The following is an 18,240-nucleotide window of genomic DNA, read 5'->3' as shown; positions in this document are numbered from 1 at the left end:
ATAACCCAGGGTGTGGGTTGACCGCACCGGGTGCTGCACTCATGTCGTGTCGACGCAGGTGCAATGACCTCTATGGCAAGTGTAATGCCCCAAAAATTTAACCCAAATTTTAAGGATTTTTTTTATAACAGCGGAAACAAATAATACTATAAGGTTAAACCTTCTGGAACATTACAGTGGAGAGCAAGCCAACACATTTATTTTATTTCATTATCAACGAATAATAACATCAGAGTTCAGAGTTTTTAATGACATGTTCTAAAAATGAACTCAAGCTATCCCGGGAACAGTAAATCCAAAATCTCGATCAAAGTCTCATCCCGTAGTCACTCATAAACTCTATTCTTCACCTGAAAATGGTAAATTTATAGGAATTAGACTACAACTGATTAAGTAGGAATTACTGTAAATTTTCTTGCAGGTATATCATGTGTCAAGTATATGATATGAGTGCCGTGTGTGATTTTCAGCACATATAGGATCAAGTAAAGAAACTACACAACAACAGTAACACGTATATCATTTAGCTACCAACCACAACATTAACATGGATAACATTTAGCTAACAGACTACACATCAACAGAAATCAATATCTCACATGTTACCAAGTCTACAGCATGTTAAAAGTAAAGAGATACCTTCTGAAATGATTGTTTAACTGTGAAACTGCAAATCTAGTAATTCTACTCAGTGTGATACCTAAAATGTTCTAATTAATGTTTATCTTTTATTTATCCTGCGGGTACACGTGGGCCGAATCACCCGTAACAGAAGAGAACATTCAGGGGTTTATTATTTATGGGTGTTTTATTAACCTGAACGTTTTAACCGAAACTGTAATTCCTAAGGGAGCGGCCAGTGACCGAGAGAACCTCCCAAAGGCCGAAACCACACAAGGATGCATCCCTAACTTCTGCAGAAGAAAGTGGAGCTGCCACCTATGACACAATTGGTAATCCGAGTCCCCTAACTCCGAGGACGGGGACCAACGAGCTATTTTTTCTCGAAGCACAAAACACATGTCCCCGAAGTTTTGTAACACCTACCCTCTCCAAGGTAAGCTCGAATTTGAGTGGGTTAATCTTTTTATTTAATTATTTTTCCGTAGTACAAGGGCATTTCCCCAACTACCTCCTACTACCATAGTAGTAGATCTCCAACCTTAGTCATTTTACCAAGGCATACATATCTCAATTTTCTTTTCATATTGATTGCATAAACCCACTCATAATGCTCTGGTACCTTTAAACCAATCAAGCACGGATGTCCCGGTACCTTTAAACCAGTCAGGTCCACACAAAACTTAATTTAAGTTTTTCACCAGTTTTATTGGCATTGCACACAAGTTAACAGTCCAAGTACCTACATCGGGTATTCGACCCATATTGCCCGTTAGGCAAGGTTTCTCAAATGACCCAATCGCGAGAAGGCACATATCCTAATGTCACTAAGTGCACCATGATATATTTGAACTCAATGTAACAACCTTAAGCATACATAGGCTTATGTTTACGTTCACAATTCATTGTGCAATTTTGCCATACGCAGAAAATTGAGAAAAAGTAAAAACAATGTATAGGCATCAATTACGAGTAGGCTTTTTCAATGTAATATCTTACTCAGTTAGGGCTACACTTAATATGCTACAGCATGTTGAACAACAACATATTCAACAACATATTGCAATATCAACTGAACATAGGTTAACCAAATTAATGTGCACAGGCCCTAATCATGCTTCACACCAACGGTTCATATAAAACTTAAAGAAAGTTACACAGAATCAGATCATGAAATCTCCAAAATATGCACAGAACCTAATCATGCTTCTGACCTCGACTATTCACATGAAACTCAAAAGAGATATACACAGGTCATAATCATCAATATTAACATTTCGGGTGTTACCTCGTTTTACACAACTGAACTCAATAATTATTATGTATTAGTTCTTATATGAAAATCCAATAATTGAAAATCTATACTATCCTGTTAGGAGGATCACAAACAGACTCAATTGTTTCACTATAGTAGATTTTTAAGTCTTGCAACAATTGTATATGGAAAACTATAATTACAGTTCCAGTTTGGTGCACTCGAAGAATATTAAGACTACAGAATTAAAATCATAAAACTAATATAAATCGTATACAGGTGTGAATTTCAATCAATATCTTGAATACAGGAATCCCAACTGTTAAGAGTCTTTTAGCAGACAGCATACTGTGATTAAACTTATACAGGAAACTAATGGTTAGGCAAATTGTGAGACACTTTGAACCCCTAGGCATATTCAACAATAAATCCTTTATAATCAGTTTTATACAGGAATCAACCCCTTTTTTTTAACATACACAGAGAAATAATAGTTAATGTAACCTGCATATGCTGTATTTTTTTTTTCATATTGAAACGCAGATCATTCCAATGTATATTGAAAAATTGCATTCAGACGTGTATGGTGAATACATGAGTTCAACCCCTATCCAGTTGAAAAATGGCAATGTAGTAAACGATCAACTGCCTCCAATATTTGCTAAGATTACAGAAATTGCAAGGCAAAATGGGCGACTCTTAAACATGTATGGATTCGTTTAGATGGATTTCAAAAGAAAAGTATAAGCCATGTGACATATTCAGATGTCAGTTAAGATGTGAACACTCAGTCAAGTAACATCAGAAGAAAACAGGAAGCATAATGTCATGCAAAGGCTCATTCAGGTATGTATCGAATGAAAACAGAGATAATGGAAAAACTAGAGTGAGCATATTTAAACAGTAAAGGATGGCATGCAACTTGAAGTTAACAAGATAACGCAGTAGGAGCCATTAGGAGTGTAATGCCAATGCAACAAAGACCGTTGAATACCTTTGTCCTGGCAATCGAAAATCCCCAACTAGAGCAATTTGGGGTTTTCGATGACCTTCGCTACCCTTTCTTGAATAGAAACACGAAACCCCCAAATCGAACGATTTGGGGTTAGCAAGAATCCCCCCCCCCTTGGGGATTTCCCTTTTGGTTTCCCACACGCACACACCCGGCAGACTCGATACCCCAAAAAGAATTTACAGAATCCTACCTCAACCGGCGATCGGAGGCTGTTGTCAAGAGACAATGGTTAGCAGGCCTTGTCGGCGTCGCCGCATGCCGAGCTCGAGCCGAGAGGGAGAGGAACCGAGAGAGAAATAGGGAGACAGAGCATGAGGAAGAGAGGAGAGAGCGAGAAGACAGAAACGGGGAGGAGAGGAGAGGGGATTTGTAGGAGGGTGGCCCCCGAAACGGAAGGGCCGTTACCCCCACCCCGACGGCTGCGCTACCCCTTCCCCTATCCCCTTTTGCTTGTTGCGTGAAAACCCTCTCTCATTTAACTCAAAAGCAAACCCTTTTTAGGGTTTGCATAATCCTCTCTTTTAACCTTAGGTTTTTTTTTATCGTGCTTTCATTTTAACGCACATGTATGTGCGACTTTGGATCAACTGCGACCCGCGACCCATTTAAACTTTGGGTCCAACTTAAAACCATCCGGATCTAAGGATCCGAATCTTTTGATTTGGACTACGCCCTAATGGATGCTATGGGTCCAGGACCCAATACATTTATGGATCCTATTAAGCAAATTCTGGATCCGCACAAGGATCCAAACATTATAAAATTTCCAGTACGATTTCGAATATGGTTTCCAAGGTACAATTTCCATTAAAATTTCAAAATATCCAGTATCCAAGATCCAATTAGAATTTTAATTGGACCCTTACCATATTTAAATCTCTGAAGTCCAGGATCCAAATGAAGTAGTGTGGATCCAAACGTCGCATAGGCTACTACGGATCCTAATAAAGTGTTATAGGTCCAAAATAGAAATTTTCCCATTAATATTTAATTTAAACTTTGAAATTGAGGATCCAATATCAGAGATCTGGTCCATTTGCCTAAAATCCATTAATGATTATCCAATTAAAAATGTTCGTGATTCGATATCTAAGATCCAAACATGATATCGAAGGTTCGAACTAAATATTAGGGACCCAATCATTGAAGATCCAAATAGGATTCCTGAGATCCAAATTAAAACAATAGAATCATACTTATACTAGCTTAAGGACATAAATTTCAAGCTTATCTATTTGATAAAATCACGGGTATTACATCCTTTCCCCTTAAAAAAAATTGTACTCGAAATTTCGTTAAATAGCTAAATGTAGACATCGTAGCCTAAGGTAACTTATCTTGACAAGGTTGCTCGTACATATGCAACCTCTCGACATATATATTTTTAAAAGGCTCAGGACAACTCATAATGAGTTTCAGAAAAAACTTCAGTTGAATCAAGTACAGTCAGGATTTCATTAATAACTTTTGTCGATATCAGCTCATCGCTTGTTGCTCTTACTATTTCAACGAACTCTATGACCTCAATTAGTTCTCATTTCCCAAGGCCTTATGCGGTCAGCTACCTCTTGACGCGACTTCGCTCAAGTTGTTATTCTTAGAACAAATACATCTTTCCTCAAAATACACAAACATAACATCATATCGAGATCCAAAATCAATACAATTATGATTCGCTAATCGTGCTATGATAGAAAACCCAAATCTATAGATTCACGACTGGTTATCTCAATCAATCTTAGTAAATCCTCACAGCTTAGCATAACTCTTTAACAAATCCCAAAGTCCACGCTGGATCACCTGGTCTGAGAAATGTACGACCTCACAAGGAATTACCGTCCTAGAGGGTATACCTGGTCTTGGACAATACACTTTCTCACAAGAATTCACCGTCTTTGCAGCTACCCGCTCTTGGACAGTGTACTTCCTCACAGAGATCCACCACTCTAGCCGGATGACCTGATCTTGATCATACATACCCTCACAGATAATCTCTTGAAGACAAGTCATCAACAGGTGTCAAAATGGTGATATATGCATCAATACCAATAACTACTCTCAGGGTCGACAACCACCAATATGAGCACATATGCAACCTCTCGACATATATATTTTTAAAAGGCTCAGGACAACTCATAATGAGTTTCAGAAAAAGCTTCAGTTGAATCAAGTACAGTCGGGATTTCATTATTAACATGATATCGAAGGTTCGAACTAGATATTAGGGACCCAATCATTGAAGATCCAAATAGGATTCCTAAGATTCAAATTAAAACGATAGAATTATACTTATACTAGCTTAAGGACATAAATTTCAGGTTTATTTATTTGATAAAATCACAGGTATTACAGCAAGTCCCTCTGACATAGTTGGTTATCTATGTCACACATACATGCCATAGGTGGTGTCATACTCATGTCGACACGGGTACTGGAACCAGACTCAGTGCGAGCACACCCTGGGTCGGGTCCCACATTGATCCGGGTCGGGTCCAACCCAAACCCGACTCAAACTTATTGTTTTTAGGGTTTTTGACCTTGGTCAAACCAAGGTCAAAGGGGCGAGGCCATTTTTGATCCTGCCCTCACCATGATACCGCCCCTCTCTCTAGTCTCGTTCCCCCCCCCCCCCCCTCTCGATTTTCCTCTCTCTCTCTCTAGATTTCCCTCTTGTTTTCCCTGCTCTCAAAAGAGAGGGAGAAAGAAGAGAGAGAGACCCGGGGTTCTTCTCCTTTCAGTTGTTCTTTTGTCAGTGCTGGAAAGAGAGAAAGAAAAGGGAACACCACCTTTTATTTTATAAAAAGAAAATGTCAAACTGCCCCCTCCTTTCTTTAAAAATAATTTCATCCACATCCCCCAATCTCCCCAAAATATAATATATATATATATATATATATATATATATATATATATATATAGTCGTGTTCCCGCACCCATAATTTTTGAAATCGCCATGTCATACCCTATGTACCCACACCCGTACCCGTACCCATGTGACAGTTTATTTATTTATTCTTCTGTCTGGCTTTTCCTCTACTCGTGCCTTTTGGCACTTGGGTTTCAAGGACAGCTTTCTTTTCAATTCTTTCAGTCTAGTACATGATGAAATTTAGAGACTGAGGCTGATCCCCAAGTTCTGCGTTGTTAACCTCCTATATTTTACAGAAAACTTGTCACCTTCCTGCCCCCTGCTGAAATGGAAAAGCAAATGAATGTTGAAACAATACCAGCAAAGGAAACAGAGGGAAAATGCTAACAAGAGAGGTGCTTTCGTTTCAAATATTTCAATTCACAGTTTTTACCATATAAAGCATACATTCCTCTGGGAAGTCAAGTTGCATTGACTCATAAACAAGAAAAAAATCATAATAAAGAATAATACCATTGTGTACGTGGGTCTCAAAGAATCTTACTAATTGGCACAAGCAACACCAAAGCAGTGGCTAATAAAAGAAAGAACTTCACAATTCATTTGCTGAGCAGGAAATAAATGAAAAATATAGTGATGTAAGCACCATATTCCAGACAAATATATATCCAGCCAGGGAAAAAAGAGCAAAATCATGAATGGCAATGAAAAGCAAAAACTGAAACTCTCAAGAACACTTGCATAGAGATTAAAACACTATTGCCTTTCTAAGAGATGGATGAAGAGTCTGGATGCCCAGAAATATAGGGGAACAAGAAATGCCGATGTAAGAAAAGATCTTACACAGAATCAAATAGGTACGCCTTCCCATTTCGGCTTTGAAATGCCTAACAAAGGAAATATAAACTAAATAAGTACACACATTTCACACTATGCAGGAATAAGAAAAGGATGATGAGTAAAACAAGCAAGTACTCACTGTTCACACAATGCAAGAATAAGAAGAGGATGAAGAATAAAACAATCATACTGTTCACAGTTAAGATCCAAGTTGCAGTAACTGAATTAGAAGAACAAAGTATCAAATATGCAAGGAAGAATTTTGTGCACACTAAACTTTAATATCTGCAACATGCTGCTGCAGTCCATGTCACATGGACACAACTACCACACATGTCAGTGTCACAAGGGAGTTAGTGAACTTAGTAAGATAAGAGAGAGAGAGAGAGGTTACACTGCATTATACAGATTAGATATTACCAGTCATAACAGTTACTGGTTATAGAATTATGTCAGCCAGACTACATTTAATTTACCATTCATATGTCTAGAGTTGTATGGCAGTACACAGAACACTGACTTAGCTATTATTATTGTTACTTGACTAGTTTTTTTGCCTTTTGTTCAGCTTGATATTTTAGTTCACCTAGTTTTATGCATGAATTTTAGCCAAAAAAGGTTCAATTAAAGCATTCCATCTAATGGCTGCATAGGAAAGTTTGTCAGCTTGATTAAAACCAGAGTTTGCAGTCCATGCATCTCCCTTCTGGTAAGTTTGGCAATGTGCCCAATTGATCTACTAGGCCTGGATTTATCCAAAAGTTTCCTGCAAAATCATGGATTGCAGTGGAGGTATTTAGCTGAGAATAAGGCATCAACTATAGCTGTCATATTCCCTTTATAATTCTATAATCATTTGTAGGCTTGTAGCAGGATTGTAACAACTCTAAAGACTGATATATCCCCATCATAATGCTTATAATCATTCATATCTGGATTTGTGGTCAAGGTGAGCTACAGAACAAATATAGGAACCATGTGAAGTTGTTTGTGGTCTTCTTTGGATGTTAGATAGAAGTTTTAATCTGGCATCACTTTTAGGTGTCATCCACCCTCAAACAGGTTTCTGCCAGAGTAGTTATTTATTTCTATTTTGTGTGCTTTACTAGATGTTTAATCATTATCTTCCTAGTGTACACACATGATGTAGATATCTATGGAATACTATGTCACATAGGTATGGGTGCGGGTGCGGCAATGCTGCACTTAAAAAAAACTTCGGTGCAGGAGGGTATATATATAATTTTTAACAGTTAACAGTAACACCAATGAAATAAAAAACAATTGTCATATCATCAATTCTGCATGCATGCAATAAATCTAATTAACAATCTACAATTCTATTTTTCATCATAAAAATTACGACCACAATTAAATCAACCTAAATATATTAAGGAAACAATCAAACAAAGCAGAAAAAAAGTAAATTATAAAGTATACTAATAAAAGAAGCAAACAATGCATAATTACACACCAAAAGTATGTAATGAAATGGTGATCTTCCACAAATGTACGAAAAAATCACAAAGAGTGTCTATTGGAGACACTACAAGCACAACCCATAAAAAAGTATAAATGGAACACTCTAAAAATAATAATACTTTATTTCATACACAAAATGCTTAAAAAGCATTGTAACATTGTTGAAGGGGATCACCGAGGAGAGCTCATTTTGAGCTCTTCTTAGAGTTGTTGGACTAGGGTCCAACGACTCTAAATATAGCCATTGGATTACGGTCCAATGACTATATCTTAGTCAAGTTCCTAGTTGGAACTTGACAACTTTATGAATCTAGTTAAAATTGAACTAGATATTAAAAACAAAAATAAAGAAAATGAAAATTAATAAAAAGACAATATATAATAGTAATAATAATATATTATTATTATTACAATATATATATGTTACATTTTACATTTTAACATTCCCCCTCAAACTTATGATACAATAAACAAAAGTTTGTCTAGGAGGAAGTGAAATCTAAGAGCAGCGAGAGGCTCGGTGAAGAATCTACTAATTGATAATCTGATATAACATATGGCAGATCAATGTTTACATGTAAATATTCCTCTCTAACATAGTGGCAGTGCATCTCAATATGTTTGGTGCGCTCATAAAATGTCAGGTTGCTTGCAATATAGATCGCACTCTTGTTGTCACATTACATTCTTGAAACTTGTGTTGCTTCAGCTCCCATGTCAGCTAGCAGTCGCTTGAGCCAAACAACTTCCGTTGTAGTGGTCGTCATGGCTCTATATTCATCTTCGATGGAGGAAAGAGGTTGTTGCTTTTTGCACCTCTACGAAATTAAAGACTCACCTAAAAAAACACAAAAACCATTGGTTTAATGCCTATTATTATGATTACCTTTCCAGTCAACATTAGTATAGGCAATTAAATCTAATGACGATGATGCAAACAAGAAGAGGCCTCGTGAAAGAGAAGTCTTTAAGTATCTAATAATACGCAAAAATGTTCCCATGTGCATAGAGGTGAGAGTATATTGAAACTAACTATCTGTGTGTAAAACGTGTGTTATATCTGGCCTAGTAATAGAAAGATAGGAAAGTACTCTGATAAGCTATCTGTAAGGAAAGGGATCATCAAAAAGTTCTCCATCATCAATTCTCATTTTAACATTGACAACTTCCTGAGTATCCACCTTCTTATCATCTGTAATGCCAGACCTGAAAACAATATCAAAGGCAAACTTAAATTGAGATATCAAATACCGACAAAGAGAATAAGCAACTTCAATTCCTAAAAAAATATCTTAATAAGCCTAAGTCAATCATTTCAAAGTGAGTTTTAAGAAGAGTTTTGATATTTGCAACTCCTTATTTATCACCTCCGTTGATGATCATATTATCCACATAGAAAACAATAACTATAACACCTGCATCAGAATTCTTAATAAACAAAGCAGTGTCGGTCAAACAGAATTAAAAACCAATATCAAGCATTATATAACTAAACCTATCATATCAAGCTTTTGGTGCTTTTTTAAGCCTATAAAGAGTTTTTTCTAAATGAAGAGTTTTGCCCTTTAAGAATATTCATACTAGGTGGGGGTACTATGTATACTTCTTCAACTAGATTTTCATTGAGAAAGGCATTTTTGGCATCCATTTGAAATATGGGCAATTTTCTAATAGAATCCAAGGCTATTAATGTTCTAACAGTAGTCATACGAATAACAGAGGCAAAAGTTTTTTTTATAATCAATGTCATATTCCTGGGCATACCCTTTAGCTACTAATCAGGCTTTATACCTTTCAAGAGTTTCATCACTCTTGATTTTAACTTTGTAAACCCATCGACAGCCTATAGGTTTTTTATCTGGAGGGATGTCTTGAATAGTCCAGGTGGTAGCCCTTTTTAATGTATCAAATTCAGTATGCATGGCTTCTACCCATTCTATATGATTTTTGGCTTGAGAATACGATGATGGTTCAACGTATGATTGTATTAATGCAATAACTGTCTTGTATGTGGGTATAAAGGATTCGTATGACAAATTTTTTGGGAGGTCTAGAAACTCGAGATGACCTCTTGGTTGGTATTTCAAAATGCGTTTCTAATGCACATGGAAGATTTGACTCTCTTTGTCTTAAATATTGTAGACTAACGTCCCTCTAGGTTTGCTCTTCATTATTAGTGTTGACGTAACTTGATTTGAGAAAGATTGAAAAGTACATTCAGGATTAGCCCTAATCACCCTTAAGTAGTCATTAGGGTCAATAAAGAAATTTACAAAATAGACCATTAAAAGTTAAAATATAAACAAGACCACCTGATAACTTTTCTGATTTCCAATAAACCCCTCACGTTAATAACTCTCAACACTCCCCTTCAAGCTGGAGCATAGATGTCAATCATGCTCGGCTTGTTACAATACTTTAAGAATTCTGCAATAGGAAGGGGTTTCGTAAAAACATTTGCTACTTGATCTTTTGAAGAAACATGAACAATTGATATATTTCCCACTTGAACCATATCCTGAAAATAATGGCAATCTATCTCAATATGCTTAGTCCTCTCATGAAATACAGGATTATTAGCAATATAAGTGGCTGCCTTGTTGTCACACATCATCTTCATAGGCAGAGAAACCTTTATGCCCAATCCTGTAAGCATAGATTTTATCCAAATCATTTCAGCAGCAGTTTGTACCATGGTATATGTCACATGGGTGCGAGTGCGGGTGTGACACGGGTGCTGCGCAATTCCAAAAAATTTGGACACGGGGACTCGGCTATATATATATATATATATATATATATATATATATATATATATATATATATATATATATATATATATAACAATAAATTAACACATAAAGAATATAAAATTTAAAGCAAAAATAAAAAAGCAAGTCTTAACAACACAAACTTACCAAAATATAACACATAAAGAAGCTTGTGAGTGTGATAAACAACAAAACTTATCATAAATCTACCTCATCGTCTGAATTAGAGGGAAGAACAGGATCGAGGTAGTCCATGTTGAGAGTAATGTTCTCCCTCCAAGTCAAAATCTTCTGGATTTACATCCCAAATCTTGGATGGTCCACAACTGCATCAAAAAATGACTACATTAGTATCTAACTTAAAACTTAGAATACAAATATTTAAACACAAACTTTGAATACAAAGAAAAAAAAATACATATACTCTTCTTTGGTGCGGCGAGAAATTAATCGTAGATTTGAGTGAACATAAACCAAATCCTCTGTTCTTTTACTAGTGAGTTTGTTTCTTTTAATGTTGTGAATTTGAGCATATGTACTCCAATTTCTTTCACAACAAGATGATGTAGCAGGTTGGGATAACAACTTCATTGCAAGACGTTGCAGATTTGGTGTCTCTGATACATATGTTGCCCACCAATTAAGGGGATCTTCCTCGTCCCTTGCCACGAGTGCTGCTAAAGAATCAAATCTCCCAGTAGAAAACTTGCCAAACTCACTATTTACAACCTTAAACATGTGAGGATCATTAAAAAGTCTTCCCAAACATATCATTCTATTTCTTGATATCTCAGGATCTTCATTTGGAGGAACATGACCAACACCTGCTGTCAACCATTTTTTTGCATAGTATTTTGGATTGAGAGAGTGTGTCATGCAATGCAAAGGTGTATTGTTTTTATCCCATCTTCTCACTAAAACTGAATGTACATTGTTGAGAATAGGTGGTTTAAGTTTAAATCTTCTTAGTTTTGAGGTTATTTGATATTTTTACTTAATAATGGACTTAGATATAATTTATTCTTTTGGCCTCTCTCTATTTAACATAGAGAGCAGCCCTAATATGAATTAACTCGTTTTTCTTCCTGTGCAGCTCTCTCTCTCTCTCTCTCTCTCTCTCTCTCTCTCTCTCTAGGGTTCGGTGCATCTCTCTATATACATGATTGTAAAATTCTGAATCATAGAATGCAATATCTTTCTTCTCATGTTTAAAAATGATACTTTGAACTTTTTCAATCATATTGTCTCACATTTCATAAATTCTATGAAGCATGGGTACATCTCTGTCAATTCTCTCAACATTTCTCAAATAGGCTCTATAAATTCAACAAAATATGTAATTTTATCCCACCAAAAATCATCACAGATGCATTTTTTGATAGCTTGAGCCTTGACATCATCTTCAGTACGATAAAAATCCAAATCTTGATCAGCCACCATCATCATCAATGCAGTCTTGATTTGCTTAATTATTTTCATCATAACAATGAGAGAAGCAAAACAAGTTTCAGTAACTTGAAATCAGAATGCCCATTAAATATAGAAAAAGCATGATGATGGTTTACAACAAAATTTCTAATATTTCGAACATCATGCTCTATTTCCTCAATCCATAAACACATTTCACGTGCATGTGTATCATCTTTTGATGGATTGCATATACTCTTAAGTGCCAATTTTAAACTGTGTGTTACACAAGGAGTCCAAAAAATATGTGAATATGTATCTTCACCTGCCAAATTCATTCATGCACGACTGTAAATTGGAGCATTGTCAGTAATGATTTGCATCACACTTTCTTCACCCACTTCTTTTATCACTTCGACAAATAATCTTTTTAAATATTTAGCATCTTTATACTCTCCAGATGCATCAACAGTCTTCAAAAGGATTGGCCCATTAAATGAAAAAGCAATGAAGTTTATCAGTAATCGCCTTTGTATATCAGTCCACCCATCAGAAACAATCGACACTCCATGTCATTTTCACGCAAATTTTTGGGTCTCTAACAAGTCTTCAATTTTATTTTTTTCCTCTGCAAGAATGATTGTTCTTAGTTTTTCTGAACTAGGAGGCACATAACCACTCAAATTACAATTAGCCAAAGATGTAATCATATCTTTCCAGTATGGACTTCTAGCTACATTAAAAAGAATTGAGCTTGAGTAAAAGAATCGACCAATCTTTTTATCAATTTTTGCTCTTGCCATGTTTTTGAATGACGCTTGTATTGTTTTATTGCTTTCCATCTTTCTTTTCTTTAAAAGTTCTTCTTGTATATCACTAGCAATAGGAAAAGACAAATTAATCGAATCGCTTCTTATCTCTGCAATTTTCTTCTTTTCAGCTTCCTCTTGTTCTTTTTTTAATTGCTTTAACATATCTTTGTCAACCCCAGAACATGCCCTAATTCCTTGACCACGAATATGCAAAAGATGTGCTTTTACATGCATATAAGAACTTGTGAAAACAGTCTTCCATAGATTACAATGAAACTGCACATTCCCACCACCACCACTACTAGCTTTTACCCCTTTTGTCACAAGCCTCTAAAGTGGTAGAGAAACTTCTAATTCAGGGTTAGAACTTGAACCAAATGTATCGACACTACCGCTAGAACTCGCCATTATATATGAAAAGCGAAAACTGAAAAGAAAATAAATAAAATAAAGTTAATAAACACTTCAAAATAATAGTAATAGGAGCTCCAGGTTCGTTCCCCCTGTGCAAATCAGGTTCAAACCAAGCCCTCCTCTGCAAACCAGGTTCGAGATAGGGGGCCTACACCCTATCTAACGCAAAAAGGAGGGGCAGGGCAAGCCCCTACAGAACCTTATCTGTGCCAGGGGCTTCGCCCTTGCCAAAAAGCCAAAGGCAGTAGGGGAAACGAGGAGGGGCCGAGCCTATCATCAGCAAACCCGGCATAATCAGCATCATCATACGCAACCACATCAAGATTTGCCCCTTTTGTAAACAATAGACCTTTTCCTGGAGATGTCTTCAGGTATTTAAGAACCATCACAGTTGCCTCCCAATAAACTTTTCTTGGTTTATCCATGAATTGACTCAACTTGCCAACAGCAAATGATATGTCAGGCCTAGTTACAGTAATATAGAGAAGTTTACCAATGAGAGTCCTATAGGACTTACTATCAACTGTCTCAGATTGCTCGTCATACAAGTGTAGTTTAGGATTCATGGGAATAGTGGTTGGTTTTGCACCAAACATCCCTGTCTCCTTTAAAAGGTCAAGCACATATTTTCTCTGAGAAAGAACCATACTTTCTCTATTTCTTGCTACTTCGATTCCCAAGAAGTACATGAGAGGACCCAAATCCTTTGTAATAAAGTATTTCTGCAGATATGCCTTGGTGCTTGAAATCTCCTACTCATTATCTTCAATTAAAATTATATCATCAACAAAAACAACCATAATCACAAAACCTTTAGTGCTATTCTTTATGAACAAAGAATGGTTTGATGGTGACCTCTAGAAACCAAATTTAGACATCACCTCAAACAATTTGTGAAACCATGCACGCAGGCTTTGCTTTAGGCCATATATTGCCTTTTTTAGTTTGCACACTCCCCCTGTCGCTCGAAGCCAGACGGTTGTTGCACGTAGACCGTCTCAGATAGATCCCCATACAGAAAAGCATTCTTCACCTCAAGCTGAGTCATACTCCACTCATGATGAACAACCACAGAAATTGTAATGAAATATGCGGAAAAGAAAAGTATGTCCTACAATGGACATTCACACATAGAAATCAAAGAACAAGTCCAAAAGAGGACATACACAAAAGCCAATAATGGCTAGAAAGCATAAAATCTTATAAAGGCACTAAAGGGCTTGAAGAAGCCACCCATTACAAAGGGGGAGACCCCACTTATTCATAGGCAAGAGAGGAGTGAGGGAGAGTTAGAGAAAAGCAAGAGAGAGAGACCATTGGGAGTCCCAACAAGGAGTCGTTGGGCTCCCAACGGTCACAATTGTGACTGTTGGGGGCCCAACGACTCTTTGTTGGGGCCCCCAATGGTTGTGCATTAAATGCACAAAAGAAACAAAAAAAGACAAAAAAGAAATAAGAAAAAAATAGAAAAAGAAAAAGGAAAAAAAAAAAGAAAAGGAAAAAGTCTAAAATGCCCCTATTGAACGAGTTTACAGAACTACCCCTTATCGGGTAGTGAATGATAAATATATTTATATATATAGATATATATATAGATATATATATAAATATATATTACATATATTTTAACACCCTCCCTCAAGCTTTACGGGGATACAACGGAAAGCTTGTTGAGAAGAAACATGAAACGAGGAGCAGCAAGAGCTTTGGTGAAGAAGTCCGCCAACTGGTACTCGGATGTGACGTAGGGCAGTGCTATGGTTCCTTTTAGGTATTCATCTCGAACATAGTGGCAATCCATCTCAATGTGTTTAGTACGCTCATGGAAGGTGTGGTTGCTTGCAATATAGATAACACTCTTGTTATCGCAACACATCTTCGAAGGAATTGAGATGACGATGCCCATATCACAGAGGAGACTTCTAAGCCACACAAGCTCCATGGTTTTAGTGGCCATTGCACGATATTCCGCTTCAGTTGAGGACAATGATACTTTATGCTGCTTCTTACATCTCCAAGAAATCATAGTCACCTAAGAAAACACAAAAACCAGTGTTTGAGACTCTATCATTGGGATTTCCTTCCCAATCAGCATCTGTATAAGCAATTAAATCAAGGGATGATGAAGAGGAAAGAAAAACTCCCTTAGTTATGGTGTTTTTAATATATCTGACAATCCTTAAGACTGCACTCATGTGCACAGTTGTAGGTGCATGTTGAAACTGACTGACGGAGTGAACTGCATGAGCTATGTCTGGCCGAGTGATGGATAAGTATGTCAGAGACCCAACGAGTTGACGGTAGGGAGTAGGATTCTCAAGAAGTGTCCCATCTTCCAGCCTTAGCTTGGCATTGATAACCTCAGGGGTTTCTGTCTTCTAATCATCCGAAATTCCAGACTTGGAACAAATGTCAGCAGCAAGTTTCATCTGAGAGAAAATATACCCCCGGGGTGAATATGCAACTTCAATACCTAGAAAATATCTTAAGAAACCAAGGTCAGACATGTCAAAATTTTCTTTTAAAATTTTCTTAATATCATGGATTCCTTGCTCATCACTTCCAGTGATGATCATATCATCAACATATAGTAGTAGAATAACTACAGAGGACCCTGCACTTTTCACAAATAACGCAGTGTCAGTATAACATGAACGAAAATTTAAGCTAGTCATTGCATTGCTAAATCTGTCATGCCAAGCCTTTGGAGCTTGTTTTAACCCATATAGGGCCTTTTTTAGTTTAAGAATTTTGTTTTCACCAATAGATACTCCTGGTGGAGGATCCATATAGACCTCTTCACTTAGTTCGCCATTAAGAAATGTGTTCTTAACATCCAATTGATAGATAGGCCATTTTTTAACGGATGCAACTGCAATAAGAGTCCTAACACTAGTCATTCTAGCTACGGAAGCGAAGGTTTCTTCATAGTTATTTCATACTCTTGAGCATATCCTTTGGCTACCAACCTAGCTTTATAACGTTCTAATGACCCATCACTTTTGGTTTTAATTTTGAAGACCCATCTACATCCAATAGATTTCTTTCCAGTGGGTAATGAAGTTATTTCCCAAGTTTTAGCATTTTCAAGGGCACTAAGTTCTAGTTTCATGGCTTCAACCCATTGAGGAATGTTTTTGGCTTCATTATAGTGTGATGGTTCATGATAAGAGTGTAATGCAATTAGGCATGCCCTATATTTAGGTGTTAGGGACTCATAAGAAACAAACCTATTAGGAGGATTGGAGATTCGGCTAGATCTCCTTAAAGAGGTTTCTTCTATGTTGGAACTTTGAGAATACTTTTCTAAAGCGCTTATGGGAGTTTCTTGACCACGCCTAGCATAGGTTTGAATTGACCTATTTTCAAAATCATTACTTCTATTTTCAACATTACTAAGAGTATCCTCTAAATCATTAGGAACATCCTCTACGTGAGGAGTCACATCTTCTTGAGAAAGAATATCAAATAAGAAAGCATATTCGCTTTCATCAATATCTTTATTTTTCTCAAAGCCGTTCTCATTTTCTAAGAAGGTAACATCTTTGGATACATATAGTTTGTTGCTTTTGGGATCGAAGCACCTAAAACCTTTTTATTTTCTCCGTATCCTAAGAACACACATTTGATAGCTTTGGGAGATAACTTATCTCTTTTATGTGTAAGGACAAAACACTTACACCCAAAAATTCTTAATCTATTAAAATCGGGTGTTCTTTCAAAAGGTTTTTCATATGGAGATATATTTTGTAGGGATGAGGATATCATTCCATTTATCAAATAAGTGGAGGTTAAGGCGGCTTCGGCCCAATAGCATTTTGGAATTTCTTTGGAAATGAGAAGAGTCCTAGTGGTTTCCAAGATGTGTCTATGCTTTCTTTCGGCTAGACCGTTTTGTTGGGGAGTCCTAGGACATGACCTTTGATGACAAATTCCATTGGTTTCCAAATATTCTTGAAATTCATTTGATAGATATTCTCCACCGGAATCGGATCGAAGAATGGAGATATTAGTTGAAAATTGATTTTTGACAATCATATAAAAATTTTTAAAGAAATTAAAAACTTCGGATTTTAGATTAAGAAAATAGATCCACACATATCGAGTGAAATCATCAATGAAAGTAACATAATATGAGTATCCTCCTTTTGATATGACCGGAGAAGGACCCCAAACATCCGAATGAACTAATTCAAAGGGTCTTTTGGACATAAATGTTCTCTTTGGAAAGGGGGTGGATTTCATTTTTCCAAAAATACAACTCTTGCAAACAAAATGTTTCTCATTACAAAATTTCTTTCCAAAAGGAAAGGAGTACATTTTTTAGAAGCTTGGATGTCCAAGTCTTTGATGCCAAGTTTCTATATTTTTATCTTGGACATGATTACAAAATGAGTTAGTGGGAAGTTTCAAATTGTTCATGTAGTAGAGATCTCCCCTCCTATGGCCTTGCCCAATCCGCTTCCCGGACTGGAGATCCTGTATAGAGCAATCCTTGGTTGAGAAGGAGATTTCACATCCATGATCACATATTTGAGAGACAGATAAAAGATTTAAATTAAGTTGAGGTACTACTCTTACATTTGGCACAAAAAAATCTTTTGAAAAGTCTAATGTTCCAAAACTTTTAACTTGTAAAGAGGTACCATCGGCGGTGAAAACAAAAGAATTTTTGGAGTTGCTACATACATTGGATAGTCCATTTTCAATAGGGGTCATATGAAAAGATGCTCCAGAATCAAGAATCCAAGAAG

The 18,240-nt window shown here is 36.5% G+C and overlaps 1 protein-coding gene across 1 annotated transcript in view; it reads right to left on the bottom strand.

Moving 5' to 3' along the window:
* Positions 1–18,240, bottom strand: part of LOC149826618 (protein yippee-like) — a 50,528-nt gene that overhangs the window by 3,380 nt on the left and 28,908 nt on the right. Inside the window, exon 2 of the mRNA XM_090018905.1 lies at positions 6,604–6,647. Within this exon, the coding sequence (XP_089875031.1) occupies positions 6,604–6,647 (44 nt within the window). The remainder of the gene's footprint in view (positions 1–6,603; positions 6,648–18,240) is intronic.

The sequence above is a fragment of the Nuphar pumila genome, chromosome 10 (assembly GCF_984573655.1).
Source record: "Nuphar pumila chromosome 10, dmNupPumi1.hap1.1, whole genome shotgun sequence".
NCBI lineage: Eukaryota > Viridiplantae > Streptophyta > Magnoliopsida > Nymphaeales > Nymphaeaceae > Nuphar > Nuphar pumila.
The sequence above is the reverse complement of the archived record's forward strand: the minus strand, read 5'-3'. Positions and strand labels throughout refer to the sequence as shown.